Raw genomic sequence first — 25,095 nt, 5'->3', positions numbered from 1 at the left:
TACTTAATAGATACTTATAGAACATTACAATAACAAGAATTTATAGAATTTAATAATATAGAACCCAAAATTACATTACTAAAAATTTCTAATATGTTCAAAAGAGAACAGAATAACTTTGTTGGAGTTCTAAGCATATAGTTCATTAAGTTCAAAGTAAGGCAATTTTGAACAGCTCTTACAATTCTTAATTTCCTTTTACCAATCAAATATATTAGAATTAGTAAATTCTCTTAACTTGGTTTCTTTTCAGGCAATGCTAGAGGGGTGCATAAAGAAAAAGCTTTAGTTTAAAATCACGGTAGCTATGCTATCTGAGCCACAACTGCATATCGATTTTGAGAGAGAAATGTGTAGTTTTTTTTATCTGGGCTTGGGGTATGTTGCAAATGTGTTTTTTTAGCCCTGAGAAGTTAATTTTTTTAGCAACATCTGATCAAGCCTGCATTATACAGTTGTGAGAATGTTAAAACATCTATATATATATATATATATATAAAAATTCTAATGAATTTTTATAGGACAAATCATGATGAAGTGGACAAGTTTGTCATTTTATCTTTTAATTATTGTAAAGGTATTTGATTTACAAATCACACAAGTAATTGTTTTTCGATTCCGAGCACCAATCATTTTACAATCTAATATTGTAAAGAAAATGCATGTTTGTCAACGTAGTTTATGTTTGCTATTTACAGTGTAGGTCACACTTAGATCAAGCATTATTTCACTCTTATCCTAGAAAGGATAAAGGCCGCTAATAGTCAGATCATAAGCTTAAAAAAGCCCGCCATGCCCGTCCATATTAGAAAAGCCTAACTAGTCGGCTTGTTGTGGACATCTAGTCGTTGATTTGCGATCGGAACGCCAGTGTGTGTGAACAGTTGTGCTCTGATGGCTTACTTATCTATTCTATAGCTGGCGCAGTCTTCAAAGGTGCGTAAGGTGTCATACGTGCGTGAACAGAAGTCATGTTGCCGTCAGTGCGTGTATATGTTTCTACAGACTGAAACTTCGAATTTGCTGCCACCAAAAATGTTGACTACATCGAATTAATAAACTGTACTTTGACGATAGCTACTGCTGCTGCTGGCGCTGTGGTGATGGAAATAGTCGGGGTCACACCGGGTTGAACTTAAGAGATGTTCTACTAGAAGCTTTTTAAAGAACCCATTGGCCAACGCCTGGTATGAGTAGCTCACACCTAGAGATGTAATTAAATAAATTAAATAAAACCCATTTTTAGTGCATATTGTGTAACATGAATACGTGACAATATCAATACCTAAGGCTGCGCAGGTCTTGTCGGTTAGCAGAAATAAAGGTTTAGAATAAAACCAAAGCAAGAAGATCGTTGGATGGTTATAGGCAGCTCTTTTTTATTAGAACTTGCACCTAGCCAACTGCAATCGTCAGTGCAACCATACTGCTGGTAAAAGCTAGCCTAGAGAGAACGAGTAACCATCGAATTTAGTTCAACTTTGGTTTTTACAGTTTTTTTTTTTAAATTGGCTAACGATTCACATTAGTTTGTGAAAACGTTCCAATTGTAGTCTGTTTTTACACGACAAAACATTAGTCCCTTCATCTTTCTACAGTTAGTAGCTGAAAAAGCTTGTAATAAATATAATATGTCGAAAAACCCGCCACGTTTAACTTTCAAACAATAATCGAGTTATTAGTTGCGTGTCTATAACGCTACCAGCATAGAGGATCAATGGAATAATTTAACGTAAACATTATTTCGCGTAAATTAACAGATGACGACGTTTAAAGATCCTTTCTATTAAACTCGCCAGCATAATGCGGGTAGGTACTTATTCAGCCAATATAAATATTTTAACGCTTTTAGTAGTAAGATGTTTACCTAAGAATTACTGAACGGGGCTAAACTGCTTGTTATAGATCATTTGGGTATTTTTGCTCTTTGTACGAAATTTGATGCCATGTGTCCTGCCTCTTTAGTGTAGACTCTAACTTGAGGTTTCAATACCATTATTATTATTACTGTAGAGTGACCATATGCATATGATATCAGTGGCTTTTTACTGTTGCACGAATTGTAGTGTATCCGATTGCAGAGCTAAGTGACAGTCGCTATACACTTTATCGATTCAACGTCAATAAATTACTATTGTGAAGAATGTAAGGACGGCGATAACGAGAACGACAGTAATGCCTAACGTATGCATATGTTCATACATCTAAACATGTATAGATGTGTATAGACACAGTCGCATCAGCCGCTGTAGCAAGCGTGTACCAGCATCACACCTGTATGGGTGCCAGATGTAAAAATGACAGTAGTTGAGTTTGAGGTCAGGCACTGACATTGCTGCTTAGAAGACTCGTTAGCAAAGAAAGTGCACTGGGATCGAGACTATGAGAAAAAGTCGCTCTTGGATACTTTGACTGGATGCCATCTAATCTAGGTACGCGTGTAAAAATGGCTTAAAGAAAAAACAAAGAACGAGTAGAAAAACGAGGTGTACTATTGGTTAGCTTTGGCAATGAGTTTTTCGTATCTTACGAATTTTTATACTGATAGACACTGCTTCAAAGTAAAGGTGCTAATTTTTGTATGAAATGAGCCATGCATTAGGCAGGTAATCACTTAGATCTGTCTTTTTATATAATTTTAAATACTAGCTAAGCCTATGTGTCTATATACTGCCCTGACTTTTCTCTTATAAATTGTGTACTGTGGTTCGAAGGTACTTAAATGTAATACATTTTTGAAACGTAGTTTACATAATTCCTAATTGCCGTATTTTGTCAAGCGCAATGCAAAGCTAAGTAAAATAATGTGACGTGTCTTTGTCGTGGTATTGGTCTTGTGCGTTATTCGCTTCTTTATGATCGCTGGCTTCTTTTGACTAACCTGATTGTATTTTGTTATTACCTGAACAAAGAGAGTTTCAATGTATTTTACGTTTTACGTCTCTTACTGGCGTTAAGCGTTGCTTCAGACGGCTGGCTTACAATATGAAATAAAGTGAGTCTTTTTAGGCCATATTTCGAACCTAGACCACCACATGTCTTGGAGTTTTATAGGGAAGTGCGTGATCACTGCACCGTTGAGACAATCGTCTTTCGGGTCACGTAAATGTCGAAACCGTAACTAATAATTAATCACCTGTTAAAAAAAATCTTAGACTATTATACATATCTTATATTGATAAGCCAGGCTCAATTTTTATTGGTTTAACCTCGGTAACCACTTTAAGCTATAACTGATTTAAGTTTTTGCTTAATGAGATCATTGGATATTTACTGCCAATTTTAGTTATATTAAATAGCAGGGCATGATAAGACCACTTGTTTTTCCAACGTAAAAGTTTAATTCTGGCGGTTCTCATTAGCGTTACTTCATCCTTGACGAACATTTTAAATCTGCGCATGTATGAATATCAATACATTCACATTCAGCCCCCGACATCAATGTAGCAGATGAAACCTATTCAATAAAATTTAAAAAGTACCTCTCATTTTTGCGAGATAACAATGGAACCAAGTGGTAAGACGGGTTGAAGAAGCGGATCATAATATAAATATTTGTGCACATCAATGGGACTACTGAGTGTGCAATCTACTTGTTATTATCATAGTTTACGTGAAGATTTCGAATGTCCCGGTGCATTATTGTTAATTTTCTTTGTTCGTGCTTTCATCGAAGCTATGCTGTGAGAGCCGTGCCTCTGCTTTACAGAAAGAAAGCTTGCAATGGTTTAATAACATATGAGTTGCTGATGGCGATAACCTATATTCCTCATGTATCAGATCTGGATATCAAATATACAGGAGAGGTGGACATAGATGTCCATTTTCCAGTATATTTAGGTATGTGTTGATATGAATGTAGTTCCAGGTGCCCTCTATTCAATATAGCATTCGACGTTACATTTCGACGTGAGAATCAAATTTTAACTTAATCGATTGAGTACTTATTGAATCGGAGAGACCGATAAAAAGAGAAGGCACTGCAATCGATACGGGAAAGTAGGATGCGATAGTTCTATTCGTCTAGTCATGTTAATAATTGTTGGTTACGGGAAGGATGTCCACGTCATTCCAGAGGAGTATCTTGTTTGCCCGTTCAATTTAGGGACACTTGAAGTGGTCTAGATTAGAACCCGAGGGTAGACACACCCTATTTTGCACTGGAAGGTGGCCACTTGAAACAATATCGGAAGCAAGACTCGGAGCTATTTATTTTTGGTTATGAAATGAGCGTACAACCCATAAAACCACATTAGTTTTTCTTTGATGATTACGGAAAATTCACTTGCAAAACACGTATTATCATTTGTCATATTATACGACTGCAACATTACGATAGATTTTAAAACTTGGTTAACTCGCTAACGGTGATGATAGATTATAGGTTGCTATACAAATTATACTGTGGCGACATTGTTCGCTATCAATAAATACCCATTTTGTACTATTCTATATTTAGTGATGAAGGGGTGGTAGTATAAATCAGTTGCAAATTTTTAATAATTAGTCAAACTCGTAGGTATGATATGAAACATTGGAATCTGGTTATTATCCGTATCCTTCATATATTTATATATACAGGCTAGTACATTTAAATTGGAGAAAAGTTTGACGGGCTTATTATCGTAACGAACATGTGTTCATCCGCCATTCTTGATATTATATGAAAGCCGATTCTCTTGAGAATAAAAAAACAGACTCCTCGTGGCAGAAAATAGTACACCGTTTTTGGAATTTGGGCAAAGATCAGATACTATTTAGTCATTCCGCGCAGGACGAACTTGCAAAGAATTTTTTTTTGTTCAAAGAAGTTCATCTACGTTATTTCCAGTAGTTTTTGAAAAATTCGAGGAAAACTTTTTACGAGGAGAACTAAAAGATACTTAGTAAGCTTTAGTTTTATATCGCTTGAAAATTCATTATTACGACTCAAACAGCATTTTTTGATACTGAAATTTGAGCTTTCTTCGAGCACTTCGTCTGTTATCAGACCAAAATAAATTTCATTGGAATTTATTAAATGTAGCCTACTTTAGCAATACGTTAACAGGTTTATAGCTATTAATAAAATGGTGTTTGTAGATCAAGGAATCGGTATTTTGAGATAGATTAGCCAGGGCTTTAGGTCTCGAATCTACGGTGTAATTGGGTGCGTCATAATAATATTCAAGAAACATGATCATAAGGAATGACACCTTTAGCATATGCAAAATAGTTCCTTGATTTAATTTTGTGTAGATATTGGATCTCCCTTACTTGCTTGCACATTGAAGTTTGCGCTTTGAAGCTTCTCACCGACCGCATACTTATAATTTGTAGTATCATACCTCATCTAGTAATCCATGGCTTGTTCGAACAGATCGACGGTGACATACGCCAGGGAATCTGCGTGAAAGTAATCGAAATCGCGCAGGCTTTTACCTGATGGATATGAAAGTGGAAGGGCATATCGCTTAACTATTTTTTCCTCGATTCTGGCCGTCACTGAATCGTGGCAATAAAGCTATGCTTCGTCATAGAGGAGCCACACTGTGCGCTGTCGACAGCCGCGCTACACATACATCTTGAGTTGGAGATATTTAGCAAAACCGGCTGTTTCCTTTTCAGAGAATATCCGTATTTTGTTTATAAGCTTTTATGATAATAGCAGGTCTTTCTTCCATTTGAGATCTTTAGGTATTGCCGTTTCCTTCATAACCTTTAACCTTTTTATTTCTTGAATTGACTAAACATGTAACAAACAGTCTCGCTAAGGGCCTTTTTGGTCAGTGTTTTCACTAGCCCTAAATGGGTTTCATCATCATCTCTTTATCAACAATAGAAACTAACAATTAGTGTTGACTTAGTGGACATTATTTTTGATAATATTGTCAGTCTGTAGTTGTAAATAATCAAAATTTTGGTGCAAATATATACAAAATTCTATCTGCTAATAGTTTAAGTCATCAGTCACTTTCAGCCTGCCAAATGGTTTTGAACTGGTCCCGATTAAAGTCGGAAAATAGCGGATCTTGCGTGGATCGCGTAGTGTATGAGCAGTTTCTTGTAGCAAATGATTTGAGTAAAATTCGATAACAGAATTAATGATTTCTAGGTCGTTTGTAGGTCTAAATCGATAAAGGCTCTTGCAGTATAGACTGGTAAATTTAGTCAGAGAATCATGTTGTGAATATTGCTTGTAAAATTTTACAAGTACTATACTAACAAAAGCATCTTTTAAACTTCGTATTTTAGACGTATCCAACTTTAAATTCCAGTCTGTTGCATTCTTGTTAATATATGTATGCCGGCGTATCTGTAATCCCGCAGCCCAGCGCTGGACAGGAACTAATTCTTAATAAAAATTGTCAAAAAGCAACTTGTACTATCTGTTTTCCTCTATGTAAGCTCTGCAATGAAGGTACTGAAGATTAAAGAAAAAACGCGCGTACGATGTTCTGTAAACGGTAAAGTCTAAAATAAGCAAGCCATCGTTTCATATCACTTAAAGGTCGTATACTTAATGATAGAGTAGCATTAGAAAAAATTGTTGTGAAGCTAATCGTAAAAAGGAGTTAGATGTTGATAATATTGAGCGGCTATATTGTAAACGGATTCGCTGTCAGGGAAGAGAATGGTAATGTGTAATATAGTTTACCAATTATCCTGCCAAAAATCTATTTTTTGAGATATTTTAGGGCAAGTTCCGCTTTATTTCTCTATGGCATTTGATCTGGCAAAGGAGTATCTTACATAATGTTTTTGCTCATTTCATATCTGAAAGCCAAGTACACATCATGTGGCACCCTCCAATCATAATTTTCGGGACTAGGTATAATTTGAACATAGATACTTGATTTTATTGAACATATTACCCAGTTGATTTACTTAAGTCATACAGCGCGGCACTTAGTTGGCTCGCAGCTAAAACGGTTTAAGCCGAAGTATTAATATTAAAAGGTGACGGTACACAAAATATGAACTTATTTTCTGCTTTCATTCTTTGACCAAAAAAAGACTATCGGAGCTATGTATTTAGAAACAGAGTATATGCTATAGAAGTAATAGAGCTGCATACAAAAGCAAATAGGTTACACTATATAGAAATTACGGGTTACATGGATACCTAACTCCAGAAAAAATAATTTAACAGGTGGCCAGACAATTCGATTTAAAGCTATTCCGAAAACATGCTAATCATTAATCTATTCCTCTTGTTTTTAATGTGTTTATAATATGTACTTTGTTACTCGTAATAAGGGCAATTGGAATTGAAAACACGAATATTTCTTCCTCCACGACAAGTAAATACACGTAATTTTCTTTAACCATAAATAAAAAACACTCATGGTAGTCTTGTAGGATTGCGGAATCATTTTTCGCAAGTGTTATAAAGACTGTCCATAGCCGATTTTCAAAATAGAGTATGTTAACACTTGCTCATCAGGTTTAATTCAGTTGCTGCTGTTGAAAAAAATTCGGCAGGTATCATCAGCCAGTAACTGTTGCCTTTATTTTTAGGAATTGCTCTTTGCGTGGACTTTGTTCAATCACACGTAGCTAGCTACGATAGTTGTTGTAAGCAGCTGTATCACCGGACGCTTACATATGCTCTCTTGCTAAAACGCAATCGAAATGCCTTTGGAGCAACGCATAATTTCACCTATACATGTCTGCCGAGGCGCCATTCCCATTGATGAGCGTGGTCAGCCTGTGGCGCAAGTCGCCAACGACCTCGAATGCGTGACAAACGGGTCATTAGCAAATGTGATTCGTCAACTGTCCAGTCTCTCGAAACATGCAGATGACCTCTTCGGCGCGCTCTTTCAAGAAGCCAGTGGACTTGTTCATAGGACGAACCAGTTGCAGGTAAGCGTTTTTTTTTCGTAAAAATACCGGCATACGACTTTAATGTAATATAGAAATCAACATTCATTTTTATATCAAATTACTAGTGAAATGAATTTCGGATGGCGTTATTTGTCTTCCAGTATTAAGTTAATGTTGAATTTTTAAATTTAGTTCTTTTTTAGGACACCATATAAATTCATACCGTTACAAAACCTCGGCATAATTAATATCCATAGACTACAGTAATATAATAATAGAGATTAATTTGTATAGGCCAACCAATATCTATTTGTAAACCAGGAACAGTAATGATGTATTTTGAACATTATTGCCGGTTTTTGTCTGTCGGTAATTAACTTATGCCAAATACTTTGTGTATTCCATGATGTGTTGCGGTACGGATATTACAGAAAATGTCAAAAAAGAATTACATTCATTACGACAATTTAAGACTTAGGATTTATAAATCGATTGTAAAAAGGAGATAAAATACGTAGTATAAAAATATATAATTTATTTATTATTGAATATGTGAAAAATATATATACGTTTGTCAATATATACGTTTGATTCGAACACATTGTTAGAAATATTTAATATATTTCGTAGATCCTTAAGTAGTCATAGTCTCAGCTTCGACATATTGTAAGTTACGTGACATTGTTTAAAAACCGCAATTATTTGGGCTGTTTTTTAATGATCTTTTTTGAAAATTGGAAGAATCCTTCATCTAAACTTTTTGGGAATTTTTTTTACCTATATGAATTCTTCATACTAAAATTTCACTTGCCTCTTGTAGCATTGGGAAACACATTCCTTGACTATCATTAATTTATGCAGGTTTGTTTTACAGCGGTATTGTGTTCACTTGAAAGGACGGGTAATGAGTTAGGGTAGGCGAAAGTCTTTCATTGCTTTTATTTACCCTTGTTTACGAACTAAACGAGGCATATTACATTATGCAGGGTATGCTGATATTCATAAAATACCAATGGATCGAGAGGGCAAAAGCTATGTTTTCGGCGATTTAATTTTTTTGAATTGTTATTCAGATTATTTTCTTGGTCCTGGGAAAGAGATCTCATCTTATGATTTATCCAGGACATTATGATCCTCACCTCTTTATCGCTATCAACACACTTTCCCATATAAGGGATCCACGTGTAAGTCAGCGTAACATTTGAAATTAGCTTATTGCATTTTTTTCTGTATGAAGTACCTGTATAAGTACACGTTGAAGTTGATACTTTATTATGTCCGACTTGATAATTTTTGTATTGAAATTCATATATAATCAACAAATATTGTCCGGTGACCTAGTCTTGGTATTTAGTTTTTATGCAGGATACATCTGATACCAACTCTAACAGTGTAAACATAGGAATTATCAAGAAATAAATGCAATCCGCTTGTTGTAAAAAGAGTTATGGAGCTGATAAATATCTGTTGGGAGAGTTGAATAACGTGTCACAGATCACAGTGTGTGCCAAAGTAACGTACGGCAATCGATGGCATGGGAAAATTATGATAATTAATTTGAATTCGTGTAAGAAACTAGTAAGAACTTTATGGCTGTTGATGATTTGGGGCACAGGAATATTGGTCATCTCAAAAATACTATCCGGTTTTAAATTAGGTTTTAACTACTCGCCTTTAAATAGACTCATACTTATTTGCCGCGAAGTGCTAAGGTATACTTCGATATCAACGAACTAAGAGTAACCGACTTCACATACGTATGTGCGATCTATTATCCTTGCGCGCATAGTCTCTTTGATATTGCAGTATCGAGACTGACTGACCGTGTAAGGTCCGCTACGTGAATCCGAACATACATATTATAGTCTGTGTTTTTCGGCTCACGTATTTGATCTTACACGGTCAGTCAGTCCTGTAGCGTTCCTTAAGAAAATATTGTTTTATTTTTCAATTTAATGCTAAACATATATTGTCATTTCTTATCTAGCTAGCATAGTTTTTCTGCCGAAATCAGCTTGAGCTTAATCTCCTCTCAATAGGTATGCAGTACATGGCTGACCCATTATAACTGGCATGATTTTTGAAGTCATATCAACCAAGCAACATTCGAATTAAATTTTTTATTTTTGTTACACGTATGTTATACATTGTTCCAGCAACGGGTAGAGCGTTTGGCGGTCCGAGTAACAAAGTTGGATTCCACAGTGGAGGAAGTTTCTCTACAGGACATTACACAACGTAAAGCCTTTAAATCCACTATCCAGTATGACCAGCAGGTATGTATATTGCAACGGAAATGGCTAATTATTTTTTAATAATTATTGTGCTCGAATAAGTATCTAGGCAGAAATCCGGACGCTGGACCTATTTACCAAGCAATTGTTCTGAGTAGTTAAGATAGCACTCTTAGTAATTAAATAGTTGGAAAATAAAAACGTTTGTAAACAGAAGTGAACATAATCGGTTCACAGCGTGTAGAATGGAGTTAGTTATTTCTATAAATTGTACTATTCCGTGCATCTTGAACAGATTTATTTGGATTAAGACAATCTTATATGAGATTTGAATTTGAAGCGTACTCGAACTACGTTCTAAGTAAGCTTTTTACGCGCGGTAGTTCCCAGGAAACCGTAAAAATTTGGATGAAAATGATTTATTGTTTTTTTTGGTTATGTTTATATGCATCGGAGTGCAGCAGTGCTAGATATTCTCTTCTGCTTCTACCGTCTTGGTTGCAATTAGTAAGGTTACTGGTGTAACGTCTCTGCTCTCAAATTTTAGGAACATATGTGAGATGTGCGTTAGAGACCGGAACTTGACACAAACATCAGTGTTACAATTTTATATCAAATTTTCTTATCGTATTTTTAATTATTACTATAAGGGTTGCCGATTATAAGATGAAGATATGATCTCAACAAATTTCTATTTTATACTATCATAATATCTTCGTATTTTTTTAAGAAAGTAGAAATTGTCCGCTCAGTCCACCCTGACTGCTCAGTAGAATTAAGATAGTGTACCCACACCAGTGCGCATATTCAGGTACTTAAGCTCATTTTGTAAAATTATGAGTTAAAAACGATGAGGGATTAGTGGCAAACCCGAATAGATGAGCGACTCAAGCTTTCATCCTTATAAAATGTATATATTGGTATTGGAGCTGAGTTGTGTCCTACTTGCTTTGCGCTTTTTGCTATTTGATAATATGATATCTTCCAAAGGGCCAGTAACTTGCATTGCTAGTTCCGCTTCAATCAGCTTTTTCCTTGCGGTGAATTCTTTGATTAATCGAAAATAACGCTTGGCCATCTGACGATTCGAGATTTCTTTGTTGTAACTTCCATTCTACATTTATAGTTATCGTGTCTGTTTTGTTTTCAGTTTTCATTCCATTGACGACTAAAATTAACAGCCAGGCTAGCATACGTTTGTAAGTGTGCTTCGTTCGGTAATACGAGCTCTATTTGTGCAGCCACTTTGTCTGTTGACGTTCGGAAGGCACTTCCAGTAAAGAGGGCTGTTAGTAACGAGACTCAATTAGAGATAGTGATTGAATGGATTAATGTCATGAAGATCGCACCAAGCAGCGCGTACTAATAATGGTCAGATGTATATTCTACAGATTTGTATAAATTACTTGCAGATGGTAATAACTAAGTAGGTCATAAAGATTAAGTGAGCCACTAACATAGCATTCATTATTGCGTTCACGATTGCGAGAAGGCTTCCAGTTGTATGTAGTTATTTTGAAATGGTGAGTTATACTGCGCTACGAAATTTTAACGTTTCTTACTGCCTAAGGAGCAATCGCACAAGCACATTTTAAGCTGCTGAGTACGGTGACTTAAATATTATCTATTATTTGTAACTCTATCCAGTATTTCATTCTAACTCTCTTAGATAATAACACAAATCTTTTTGCAATTGGATTGATGAAAACGTATAAAACACTGAAATGATCGTGTTTGAATTGAACGAATAAACCACCGAGCTATGTATGGCTATACCCATACAGAATCAATTGGGGAGTTGCTAGTTACAGTCGGATCAGTATATGCACTAAGAGCACGGGAAAGAATCACACCGTATTCAATATCTGCCTTTGAATGCCTATTTATTAGCAACAACTGCAAATAGATTCGTCTAACGAATTTACGTTGCCCGAAGACGTAGGTTTTGCAGAATTGTCTTTTCTTTTGAAAAATTGCAGAAGTTCCGGCGCGATAGAAATCAAAGAGACTTCTTTGTCCTCATAAAGACAGGAACCCTGTGCTCGCAAATCAATGTAGCAATCAATAAATCAGCGTTGATCGTGATCGATTTATTGTGTAACACCTTAAATACATATATTTTGTGCTTATTTATCCCTTACCGGCAGTTCAAATGTCTCAAAAGAAGGTGTGAAACAGTGAATTGGACAGTATGTGTCACTCTGAAAGAATAAATGTCATGTCGGGCAATTTCAATTTATCACGAACAAATTGGGACTCACGGTGCTGCGCGCTACTAGCATATAAGCTCATGAATACACGCGGCGTTTGGTTAGCCTGTAATCTGGTAACCCTTCCTGCGCGTGCTTACTGGAAGTACGACTTTAGTGCCGTTCCACTTTAATGTACTGAGATTTCCAATCTGACTGACTGGAAGATATGCATACGTACATGCTACATGTGTAAAGACGAGAAGATGAACCGTACCCGAGATTACTATATTTTATTGAATTTGATTTTAGTTCACTACCAAATTTCTCGTTTGCACTTCTCTTTTCTAGTCAATAGTAAGTAGTATATGCACTGTTCATCTTTTTTAAATATGGAATCAATCATGGTTATTCAAATTCATAAAATGCGGTAACACGCCGTTTAAAGAGTGTAGAGTATAAATGCGGACACTTCTGTGTTAGCATGGTTTAATTTTTTTGTTAAAGTATAGGGGCATCGTTTCCGTCCTTATAGTGTATTGGAAATATATTGTATGGTTACTCTGAAACCGTTTTATGCATCACAACAAATTTTGAATTACAACCCCATTTTCCCTAGCTAACATCAGTTTAATATCACACGTTAACAGAGCGAATGCTGATAAAACGTTAGTCGCTCGTTTATTTTTGCTGTGTTCAGTGCGTGAATAAATATGTGGTGTGCACGTACTCTTACAATACTGCAAATAGCAACGGTTACCACAGATGACCAGCTACAGTACTGGATCTTAATTCTAGTAACGATCTAAAGCGACTTGGGCTATTGCTTCCTTATCCTTTTGCATACTCTTAAATAAATTTGCAACCTTTAATGGACGGCAGGGTAGTCCATGGAAAAGTATAATCATTACCGGCATAATTAAGCATTACCGCTCCTTTAAACTAATGTTTGTTTGCATTAATATTTACCTTTTTATTTTTCATTTTTATCTTCAATTAAATTACTATCATTTTAACTTTATTCTATAAATTAGTCTAATTGAGCGTCTCAATATTTTATCTGAACCGAGCCTGAGTAATGAATATCTTTTAAAATGATTTGTTTTTTCTAGGCTGATAGGATCCAGAATTTGACGCAAAGTGAGGGGCTGACATTTTAAAAGAAACAAGCTTTTCTGATTTGTGGTAATCTTCTTTCGACCCGAAGTCTAATTCGCGCAAATACTAGGTATTCCTGCTTAAAAAATTTCCAAAACGACCTATTATTCGCAGAAATTTCCGATGTTTCCACCAAATAATCGGCGTTTTATCAGTAAAGAATTTCGGGATGTTTTTCATTACTAATAGAGTTGTTTTGCAGCGACAACCAAATAAAGAATCGGCTGGCAAATTGCCCTAGTTTGATCTGTGTCCATTGTGACTGTCGACAGAGTAAGGATAGTTAACGATGGTGCGTTGGTACCCAATATTTTACGTCGGGTTTTTTTTACCACGCTGACCACTTGTTCGTAAAAGGTGCTTTTTCAGTAACAAAATGCTTACTCGTGTCTTCCCTAGTCGGTTCGTTTTGAACGTCTTTTTTTTTGTTTTTTTTGCGTGCTGAAATACTAATTTGAGTTCCTTCAAAGCCTTTTCAAGTGTTGTGCTGTTATCAGAGGATATTTTAGATGCTGAAAAGAACCCATTAAGAAATCCTCTTAATGCAAGCATAAATTCGTAACCTCAGGGTCTGGAGCTAAATTTAAGTAAATCGCTTTTGGGAAAGTATAGGTACATAGAAGAATGTAAGTTTCGCGTTCAATGTTGTTATCGTTTCTTATGTAAACCAGTCTAGTAAAATTTACACCTGCATAAGCAAATAGGGGGCTTCGCTTGATTCTTCAACTTGGAATTTTTTTCGAAGCAGTCCTTTAAATTTCATGCATAGCTTGCAAATTTTAATCACTTTCTTAATTAGTTTTTGAGTGCTTAAGATAAAAATCCTTAATCGAATTTCATGTGTTGTGGATGATATGCCACCAGCATGGAGACCAGCGCGGATACAACTTACCATTAATTTGACGAAGCCATTTTTACCAAACAAAATTATTATTTTTTTTTATTGTAGGGAAGTTGTTCTGACTTATTCGCAACGAATTAAACCTTTGACGTTTTTTGAGTATGCATTTTTTCTATACGATTATTTTACTACGCTTCAGTATGTTTTTATAGCCTGAGGTAAGCCCGTAGATAAAATGCTCATGTTGGATGTATTCTATTGACGCTGTCTCAGCCTTTTAGTAAATTTAGTAAATTTTAGTAAATTGGATGTGGTTGCTTGCATTAACTTTGTTGTGAGATTCTTAGGTAACACTTTTCGCAAAAATGCCAGCATGCGAAAGAATTTGATGCAGTCAGAAAGCATGGAAGAGTCAAGCGGATTGGCAGTGGTTATTGAAATAGTACAAAGCTTACAATATATGTATTAGTTTAAATTTAGACTTTCAAATAGTGTTCCTTGGTTGTCTGCTTAGCTCGCTTAAACGTACGTTTGGCAACGGCTTTCTGTCGTCCCAATACGGTCCATTTTTCCACAAGCTGGCCATATGCTCACTGAACGGTGCACCTCTAGAGAAAGTATCTGCCGTGTTATCTGACATCCTGACATAATCGGTTTGGTTTTTCGCAAACTTTGTTTATAGTGAATAGCTTCTACCAGTTTGCAGATTCCTTTAACCAACATATTTTTATTGTTTTTTTATGTTCAACGAGCTGCCATGAACGCTATAGTACAAATCTGTGGAGTGAGAGATCTCCTCTAAGTGAACCTACACGCGCCCCAGCCATAACAAAGGAGATTGTCGCCAAAGCGTTGGTATATGCGACACAACTATATGCCATCGGCGTCGCAGAAAATGTTCAGTTCTCTTCCAAACTGTGGTCCCGATTGATTTTATGTTGCCAGATTTCTTGTAATAGTATTTCTACTTGTATCGTTATAAGCATCAGTACACTAATAGGAATTTTTCGAGATACTTAGAGGCGACCTAAATCTTACAAACGCTCAATGTAGTGGTTTTAAGTGGCAGAAATGCTTTTTAAATATTCTTTATTATGCGCGTACGCTTTTCCGAAAACAAAGATTACCTTTAGAATATTTGGATCCAAAAAAAAGGCAATCATTTGGAGATGCTTCGTTGCTTTGACATGTTTCTGCATCTTTTACCAGTCTTATCTTGTTTGGTTGTGGGAAGGCATGCTCGTCTATATGTTTTGATCTTACGAGAAGTTGTTTTGCCAGTATTAACACCGGCAGATAATGGATTTATTTTTCTTCCAAAAAGATGCAGGTTCCGCAAAACTTCCTCTTGTCTTTTCATTTCTTCATCTGCATTTATTGATAGATTTTTACATTTTTTGGCTTGCAGGAAAAAATAGTTTAAACGTAACATCGTTAAATTCTCGTCATCTCCTAAAGCATTAATGTTCACTTTAAATGGAAAGCTAAGTTCATATTTCCCGCAGTTTCTACGCTTTATTGAATCTGTAAATAGTTGCATTAGATTCAGCTTAGACAATTCATTTTTGGGCGATGATTCTCTGCCTATATTTTTATATGCTATAAAAAATATATTTCCGATATTATTTTTGGTAGTCGCAAATGACTAACCTAAGTTCCGACTTAGTGCACGGTCGAATTAAGTGAGAAGTGAATAGTATCTCGTTTTTGCCGTTGCCGTCATTTAATATTGCCTGCCATATTGGCGAAAACGAACGCAGCAGATCCGATCAGAATTTTGATCACTTTTGAGCAAGGTTTGCCGTATTTATTCGAAATGGTGTTTCGTCTGTTGATTGAAGTATGCATTTTGCGACCTGAGAAAATTTTACAAATTACGGGGTGAAAGAATTTAGCAACAGAACTAACTCTGACGGTCAATTTCGTAGATTCTGCAATTTTTATTTCAATCGAAATCCGATCCAGTGGAAGATTAGTTATGGTGTTTTCTCCAATGCAGCTTAGTTTTAGAGATTTAACTAAATCCTTCGATATATAATTTCTGACTGCGCCAGGGTCTAAGATAATCCTGCATAATTTTCGCGTTGCTAGTCTTTGTTAATACGTAGCCTAAACGTAAGATTGTCGATTTGTTCACTTTATGTGAATTGATTGCAAATGAATAAGCAAATATGTTGCACCTTGTGCAAAAATTTGTGTACATTATTAAATAATTCCTACTTTTGCATCTAAGGTAGTTCGACTGACGACATTTATTCTTTACATGAGTTTTTCTCAAGCAACGGAAACAAACATTTTCCTTGGTTATACAGTGCTTTCTTTCGTCCAAAAATAATGTTTTTTTTTTGCAATTTGACCTGTGAGGCTTTTTATTGTAAAAAATACGAAACGATCTAGCAATAAAGTGCTAATTTGAAATATATATTTTCTATTCGGTTTCTGCGTATTATTATTATACAAATTTCGACTTTTAGCATTCGTTATTAAATTTGAAGTCGACGACTTCGTTGTTAAAAGTTCTGAAGATGAAAATTAGCGTGTGATGTTAACTTGTCTATTAGACCAACACATTTACTAATTTCAAACTCATAATGTAAAAATTTTTTCAGTGCTCGCGGTTTTGACTCGTTGTAGACTCTGATTGCTATTTTTCGTTAAAATTACTAACTAGTACAATGAGTCTTTACGTCGAACGGTGGTGGACTCTCAAATACAAGTGCTGCTAATTCTTTTGTTGTAGTCTTTAGAACCTCTAAGGCTCTTCCAATTTGAGAATATATCGGCACGAAATTATTAGATTTGTTTGATCGATAGAGATCCCTTGATCGCATACCTTCAAATTTGGTGTGTTTACACCCTGCGTCCTCTGATTTTCCGTGTTTACCCCTTTTAATATTAACAGCAATTTTGTATTGCTCTCCAGAACAACCTGAATAACTGATTTCATTACTTGTAAAAGTAAGGAACGCATTTTTTTATTTTTTAAATTTCTCTACGTTGGACATATTAGATAGGTACTTTATAAAACCTCAGCCAATAAATGAGCTTACCATTTCCCTTGTAAACGTGGACTTAATCATGGACATTGGATGCCGTAGACTCAATATTTTTTTCTGGTTTGTCAAAAAGCTGGTGACTTATGTAATAACCATCAAACTTGCCAGGGTCGAAATCTTCTCACAACTCTTACATCAAATGTTGTGCGCTACGACTATTAAAAAGCTATAATTTGGGGATGGCTTTTACGCGTGTCTTGCGAAAGTATGACTTTCGCGCTGTTCGATTGACCGAAAACCATATGAAGAATGCGTTGTTCTCGAAATTATTATGAGATTTGTCATAGGCACTTCGTTTGAGGTACTATTATAATCAGTGGTTAATATATGGGCGCTGCTTCTTTTTTTAAATACGAAATTAGTCGTACTAACTCAAACCCATGAGATCGCTCCGGAGACTTCGGGAAGACGCTGGAGACAAAACAGATTTCGAAAGAGCTTTCTGTCTCAATTTCTGCAGCAGCCAAAGTTTTACTCAGTTTATATAAGAACTCATATGGGGATATAGCAGAAATCCTTTTATAAAAACTATTCTGGAGATAATCTTGTGTAAAAATCATCATACTGGGAAATACACGTCCCGCCCAATTTTTTTTGAATGCCTACGATAATGCAATCACCTTTTGTCTTCGTGGAAAACTAGATTAGGATAGGCAGAAGCCTTGTCTTGTCCAAATAGGGAGACTACAATTTTTTTCTGCTGGAGACACCCACGATACGTTCGACAACACCCAACCCGATTAAATTCCTTATGGAACCAGGTCCTATATTTGAGGAGAGGTGTTTTCAGAAGATAGATTCATTCATAATAAAAATTTATAGAAAAAATAGAAAATTCTGGGTTGATAAAAGTGACATTACACTGTATTGACTAAAGTACTTTGATAAGTGTATTACTGTCGACGATATGTATTTTTAAAGTTTCAAGAGCATGTGCACTCCTTCTATGAGAGCTAATATTAAATCCGAAAAAGCTTTACGAATTATAGGAAAACGTACCACAATATCGCTCAGTTCACTAGAAATTTTCAAAGCTATAAATTTAGAAGAAACGCAGAGAAATTACATAAGCTTCCACCTAGGATGCATCAGAGAAGAAAATTGATTCGTGAAACTGCCGGCAGCTAGCCAATTACAAGAAGCTTCAATTTTGCTCTCAACTCTGAGTTCAAGACAAAATTGTTGGACATATTACTAAGTTACGGAGTGGATACAGAGTTTCATCACTGTCGTAGTTGTTTAAGTCAGAAGCCTATCCTCATGTGGAGAAGCGAGATCCGTCTGCTCGTAACGCACTATCCTAGGACCATTCATTTACATCCTATATTAATATGTCATTAGTTAACCCATATAGATCCCTATATTAGAACTATAGTGTATGCTGATGATGTATGGTTTAGTTTCCACGATAAAAGGTGACTAAAAAATACGAACAGTACTTGGTCGAGTTTTTGAATAGACAATCGAAGGAAATTTAAAATTTCGTAATACAAAATAAAAACGTTAAAATATGGCACTTAAAATTCGTAAAGGTGCTGTATAGCACTCCGGGCACAACAGTTTGATGAAGAGATATTACATTTACAATAAAGAATAGAACCCAACTAATTGCATGCATGAGCTGGAAATCACACCATAAACCAATATACTAACAGTCATGTGTAGGACATCATAAGAAACGTTTCCAGACAAACGAAGTGGATTAATAGTGCGTTTGTTTTTAGTAAGCTGAATTATATATGCGGCTTTCTAGTTGTTACGTAATAATAGAATCAGTTAGTAGAAATAACATTTCCTTCCTTGTGGTGCGTCTCAAGTTTTAGCCACGGATGAATCTGAACATCGCTCTATTTTAATTGGGAACGAATGAGTGGTGCTAATAAAATAATCGTAAATAGATAATAATGTAGCGTTCAAGTTCAATTAGAAGCTAGCAGAATCTTTAAGAAGAAGCCTTTCGTAGACTTTCGTATGACTTTCGTAGACTCTTTTGTCATAAATCATTGTCATTGATTCCGATATACCAATGCTACAGGCAGTGACTCGTGAGAAATAAAAGCTTTAATATACGTTTCTAGGTATTAAACCTTTCAAACAAGTACAACTTGGCAAAAAATATAATTGGTAGAAGTCTCATTTGACGATAAAATATGAACCCTCCATGACTCTTATTTCTATTGTCGTTTGCTGCACTGTCGTGCTAAGTAAGCCGGGTTATTAAATAAATAAGCTCAATAGATAAATGTGTTACATTTGGCCATTTTACGACGTCCTAAATATTACATGTTGGATTAATAATCGTATCGTGTTAAAAGGTAAATGTGTGCGCATGTGTAACCTTCTGAATATACAGGAAGAGCAAACATTAATTTATCATTTGCTTTTATTATGGTAATAAATATGCTTCGCTCGTTAATATTAGCTCATTCGTTCCTACACAGGTGGTTTCCCGAGAATCAATGCCTGCAGCAATGAAGGAAATGTACGCCGCATGTGATCCCCCACCTCCTTTGGGTAATCTTAACTGCTATCGCGATGACGGTAAGGATGGCCTTAAATTTTACACGGATCCTACATACTTCTTTGAACTTTGGCGGCAAGAAATGTTGCGAGATACACAGAAAATCAAGCAAGATCGTGTTGGTAGAAAGCAAAATACGTCGCAGGATCGGGACGGTCGCAAGAAGGATTCTAAAAAGGTAAAATGGCCGTTCTAAATCGCACTCTTGAGCGTGTTTTTTTTTGTCGAAATCATATCTTTCCATACCTTTTTGGCTTTGGAGATCAGCGCTTGTTTGAAATACCAAAACGGGAGGGAAAGTAATTTGGCGAACGAGACTATGTTCGCGAAGAAATATGCTTTATTCGTTAGAATTCGTTAGGTTGGTTTATAGGAAAGTAAAAGCCGTTGCCTGTTTTTTTTAAACATTTTCCTTTAAATTGTAAGCATGCTTCATTTTCATCTTAATTGGACTCAGCCTTCTTCAGCTGTCAGGGGGTCTCCTTAATAAATGAACCTGACAGAAGCTACAACGCTCTACCCATGCTTCATGCCAGGGAGAAGTTCATAAGAGCTTCTTCCTTTTTATCTATTATCTCTGTTAATCATGAGGTGAATTAATTCTATTTTTTTTCTTGTAGCAGGTTCGTCAGCCATCCAGTACACAAGAGAAAATGCGAGCCAAGGCAGCGCAAAACGAAATTCATCTTCATCAAGGGGTACCGGGCTCCGGTACTACCTTGTGTACTACGGGGATGGCTATTGGAGGCCACATGGGACATCATGCGCACGAAGCGCCACATTTCCCTACAAATTTACCCCCTCCTGTTGAAATCTATGGTAAGAAGGATGCACTATATTTATTATTCATATCGACCGATGTGAAAATACACTGGAGATTTTCTCGTATCTGTGCCTTGACCAGCGATATATAAGCGTTTTAAGAATGTACATTGAGTGAAGGTGTCTGAGACCGTCACTTTGGTGAAATAAATGCGACATAGATATAATGTTTTATCTGAGTCTGTATCTGAAGAATTTTGAGAAATATTTACTACCATCATTGTTTTACTCAATGTCTGTGCGAGTGAAGGAAGTCATTTTTTTATAATTATTTTAAAATGCTCGAGCCACGCACTATTATAGACGTGGCAGTCTATTGTGTAAAATTTAGTGGGCGCAGATAATTTACCTACCAAAATATCTCCCAACGTATATTATTTTATTATTTTGAGTAGGATTTCTAGAATGTCAGAATGCATTTAACACAGCTGTTGAAATCAACCGTTTTCACCGGATAAACAGTACACTAGTGCATTTATAAAAGAGGTTCTCGATAATTTACTACGAACCAAGAAAGTTCCGGTCACAGACCCGTACGTTTTTGATTCATGTAGGCGTCCAAAATGATTATGTGGGCCACAAATGACTCTGTATGGGCTCAAATAGCTCTGAACTTTGGTGAAGAAGGCGACCCTTACTACTAGATTAAAGATTCATCCATCATAAATCTTCATGAAGTCAAATATCAGCACATTTAGAGACTAGTATTTTATTTAGAAGTGCGGAAAAATTGTAACCGTAAAAGCACTATTCTTCGAAGTTGCTTTTTTGGCCGCCTCTGTAACTGTCATGGCTATCTATGATCCTGATACAAAAAATCATTCCTGACTAGTCATGGTCCATGATTACGATTATCCTAAATATGAGGTATGTGCCAACGATACCATGTGGACTCGACTAATTATAAAAACAATTAAATATACAGATATATATTCCTGTTATCTGCTGAGTTATACTAAGCGACAAGTGTGTTCTATAAAATTTTGTGTCAGGTCAGTAATCGATAGTTTCGTATATACACACAACCCAAAATATAAATCATATAGCCACCTGAGTGATCATTTAATGTCACTTATTTTAACTTAAGTTATAAGTAACCACCCTTTTATGAAATGTGATACACTTACAGCTTGTTTCATAATCACTAAATCTGACAAAGATCAACTAGTTTCGTTATTCCTTTTTAGTTGAACGACCGTTCGATACAGAGAAAAAATTGCCCGGTCAAATAATAGTATTGTTTGACTTCTGGCCTGACAATATAAAACAATAAAATTGCAAACTTATTAAAAAAATGTATAGCGGAATACCTGACAAAAATTTTGCTCACAAGGAAATGGCCACTGTGTGTAATTCGACTACGACGGTTTAAGGTGACTTAACAGCTAGTACATTATGGCAGATAAGATATAATGTTGGAATCGTTATTTTTGCGTCAGGTACCCCGGTGATCAATCCGTGTAGCGGCGGCAATCCAACAACCTCATTACTGCCACCGGTCCCAACTACCACTACCCAAGTTCCACCGGCAGTGGTTTCAAGCCATCAACAATATTTTCCCTCTCCTCCGCCGCCTCTACAACAACAACAGCAGCAACTCTACACACAACAGCAACATCATCACAATTCTCCGCCACTTCCACATGCGGGGGCAGGCTCGACATCCCAAACGAGTCAAGCACTTCCAGCTTCTCAGCAGCAACACATGGGACCCACTCAATCGTCACCTGCACCACCGCCACTTACATCGTCCCCGCCCCGTCAAGCAGCAGCCACGCATCAACAACAGCAGCACTCCAGCTCTGCGGCGAATGGGGCGCCACCTCCACCACCCCCGTCAGTTGTTGCTGGCCCTGGGGGTTATTCGCCGCCGCGACCAAATATAGCCCCACCGGCCCCACCAGCCGCTCCAGGTGGAGCCGGTACAGCTGCAGTGCCGTTAACGCCTACTCGGCGACCATCCCTTCCACCTCCACCTCCACCTGAAACCGAGGACCTACCGCCGCCTCCTCCGCCGACTCCTCCACCAATGCCTATGCCACCGCCTCCGCCACCTTTACCTTGCGCCACCGGAATGCCGCCTCCATCGTCATTGGCCAATGGCACAGTAGCAGCAGGTGACGTTGACAGTGGCAATCCTGTTAAACCACCTATTCTGCCAGCGATGAACGGCGCAATGAATGGTTCCTTACCACCACCTCCCCCTATATTGAACCTTACCCAAACTCTAAGTGACGTTAGATTGAAGCCAGTGCCGCCAAAGGAAATGGCGTCACACGTGACAGACGCGCGAAGCGATCTTTTGGCTGCGATACGAGAGGGAATCAAGCTTCGGAGAGTAGAAAATAACAAAGCTAAAGAATCAGAGAAAAACGTACAGCCACGCGACGTGGCGTCAATTCTCGCACGACGAGTAGCGCTTGAATACTCGGACTCGGAAAGCGAATCTGATGAAGGAGACTCTGAATGGGATAATGCTGAAACGGACTGCTAAACAAATATGTTTATTGATCAGTCACCCAGCCAGTTGGGTGGTCAGTAGATCGGTCGGTGGCCGACACTTAGCGTAACTGTATTCTCAAGTTTTATGTCCAGTACGGGCTTTCGAGCATCGTTTCAGACATGCAGCATTCCGACTTCAACTCATGCCTGTCTGAGCAACAATTTTGGTAGTCGTGCAGGACTTAACAGTGGTCCTTTGAATATCTATCCGGTTTTCAGGTTGGATCATGAATTGTTCCTAGCGTCATCACTTCATGGTTTGAATCCGAGATACAAATAGAAACGCATTGCGTATTGACGTACAAGCCTTTCTAGAGCTGCAATGTAATGGGCATATGATTACGAACTTGTGTCTGAAGCAGAACCGTTGTGCAAAGACAGAAAATCTTAGTCAGAAGGTCGGGGTAAAGGGTTGAAGGTACAAATCGTTAACAAAGGCAGATATTCCTTGGAGATGATGTAGGAAAAAGAAAGATCGTATACGCTACAGTAGATAACATCCAGTCGATTATCTGCACTGGATCGGAGCGCGCACAGGGAGATTAACTAATCATCGTACACTCTTGCAATTGTTAATATAATTTATCCATGAATAAAAAAATCAGGCTAGCGAAAAGATAAAAGAACTAAGACAATATAGAATGCGGTTATTATTATTATTATTATTAGTGAGACACAACTGAAGAAGTAGTCTTGAAATACACCAAAAGCCAATTGATTTTATCGTCGTATATGGTCGTTTTCTGGGACTCCAGTGATTAAAACCACATGTTTCAATTGGGACAAATTAAAGCATTAGTAAGTTTGCTAAAATTAATGTACGAACTTTTCTCGAAGGAGAGCTTACAGTTCGTTATTGTCGCCGAAGCTCATCATAACAACAATCGCTATTATTATTTAATAATAATAATAATAATAGCAATTGCTATAAATAATAAATAATGAGATGATAGAAGCGCCGAAGGAAGAACAAAAGAAAAACAAGAAAACTAATTTTTAAGACTAATGGAACAAACTTCTTTAGGCAAATGTCGAAAAACAAGCAGATAGCCGCATAACTTGCGGAACTATAAAAACGCGCATGGATTTTATTATTGTTAATACTTTGACAGTAGTATTTTCGCATACAAGTACTACAAATAATTTCGTAGACCGATTTTGATTCCTCCAAGGCACAATTTGCCACAGATTTCAGCGTTTTGGGTGTATGGAGCTCCATAAACAGTGACTGCATTTTTTTAATCCGGCATGGTTTATAAATATATATTTAAATTATGTACTCCAAGGTAACTTTTGTGAAGTAATACGTGTCCACTAAGATAGCTTTCCATAAATGTTCATCTATTCTATGTTAAATGGACTTTAGTGAAGACCCCATATTAATCTTCTGTCATAGGGCAGCGACAGATAACCCAATCGTGATTGCTTAAATGAATACGAATACATAATACATTTTTGATTTTGAATTTATGCTTCTATACAAATATCTGAATAGCCCATATCGAACAGGGCAATAACAGTTTGTTGGTGAGCGAATGCCAACCATACTGGATAGAGCATCGTGTCCGCCAGATAAACAAATCGCAAACAAGAGGGAGAAAAATATTCCACGTGACTCAAATACTGTAAAAATAAAACCATAACAATGGAATAAATTCTATTATAATTACAATTAGTAGCAAAATGAAAGTCAGTGAAAGTAAAATCTTCTTGATCAGAGGTTATTAATAAAGAAGCTATCATTCAAATTATTTTTTACGGCATAATAATATCACATGGTTGACATATATGCAAAGTTGCACAACCAGGCATGCATTCCATGTACTTATATTTAAGACGTGGCTCAAAAATATCGACCATAATGCTCTTGCTTAGTGACGAACATCTTGATGGAGACAAACAGTCTTTACTCAGTGCTACTATCTTGCGTACTTGTCTTTTTGTAGTCCGAATGTATTTCTTT

At 36.6% G+C, this 25,095-nt stretch overlaps 1 protein-coding gene across 5 annotated transcripts; it reads left to right on the top strand.

Annotated features, from left to right (window-relative positions):
- Nucleotides 1–835: 835 nt before the first annotated feature.
- Nucleotides 836–24,883, top strand: LOC111248320 (uncharacterized). Of its 5 annotated transcripts, XM_086985734.1 has the most exons (8): nt 836–1,187; nt 2,067–2,432; nt 7,501–7,848; nt 8,883–8,993; nt 9,966–10,085; nt 19,729–19,986; nt 20,429–20,627; nt 22,070–24,883. In XM_086985734.1, the coding sequence occupies exons 3-8, from the start codon at nt 7,615–7,617 to the stop codon at nt 23,122–23,124; spliced, it is 1,977 nt and encodes a 658-aa protein (XP_086841860.1). In that variant the 5' UTR covers nt 836–1,187; nt 2,067–2,432; nt 7,501–7,614; the 3' UTR covers nt 23,125–24,883. The 5 variants fall into 5 exon arrangements, with proteins under 5 accessions (XP_086841860.1, XP_086841859.1, XP_086841863.1 ...); XM_086985733.1 differs by lacking the exon at nt 2,067–2,432; XM_086985737.1 differs by lacking the exon at nt 2,067–2,432 and having other exon boundaries at nt 837–1,187; nt 20,432–20,627.
- The last annotated feature ends 212 nt before the right edge of the window (nt 24,884–25,095 follow it).

The sequence above is a fragment of the Varroa destructor genome, unplaced genomic scaffold, assembly GCF_002443255.2.
Source record: "Varroa destructor unplaced genomic scaffold, Vdes_3.0 BEIS01000003.1, whole genome shotgun sequence".
In the NCBI taxonomy this organism is placed as follows: Eukaryota; Metazoa; Arthropoda; class Arachnida; order Mesostigmata; family Varroidae; genus Varroa; species Varroa destructor.
This window is presented reverse-complemented; position numbering and strand designations above follow the sequence as displayed.

Bases quoted from the DNA above. Each gene is read 5' to 3' on its own strand.
- LOC111248320 (XM_086985733.1), top strand. From the start codon at position 7,615: ATGCCTTTGGAGCAACGCATAATTTCACCTATACATGTCTGCCGAGGC. The intron at 8,994-9,965 runs GTAAGTCAGCGT...ACATTGTTCCAG, and splicing joins CCCATATAAGGGATCCACGT to CAACGGGTAGAGCGTTTGGC. The intron at 19,987-20,428 runs GTAAAATGGCCG...TTTTTCTTGTAG, and splicing joins GCAAGAAGGATTCTAAAAAG to CAGGTTCGTCAGCCATCCAG.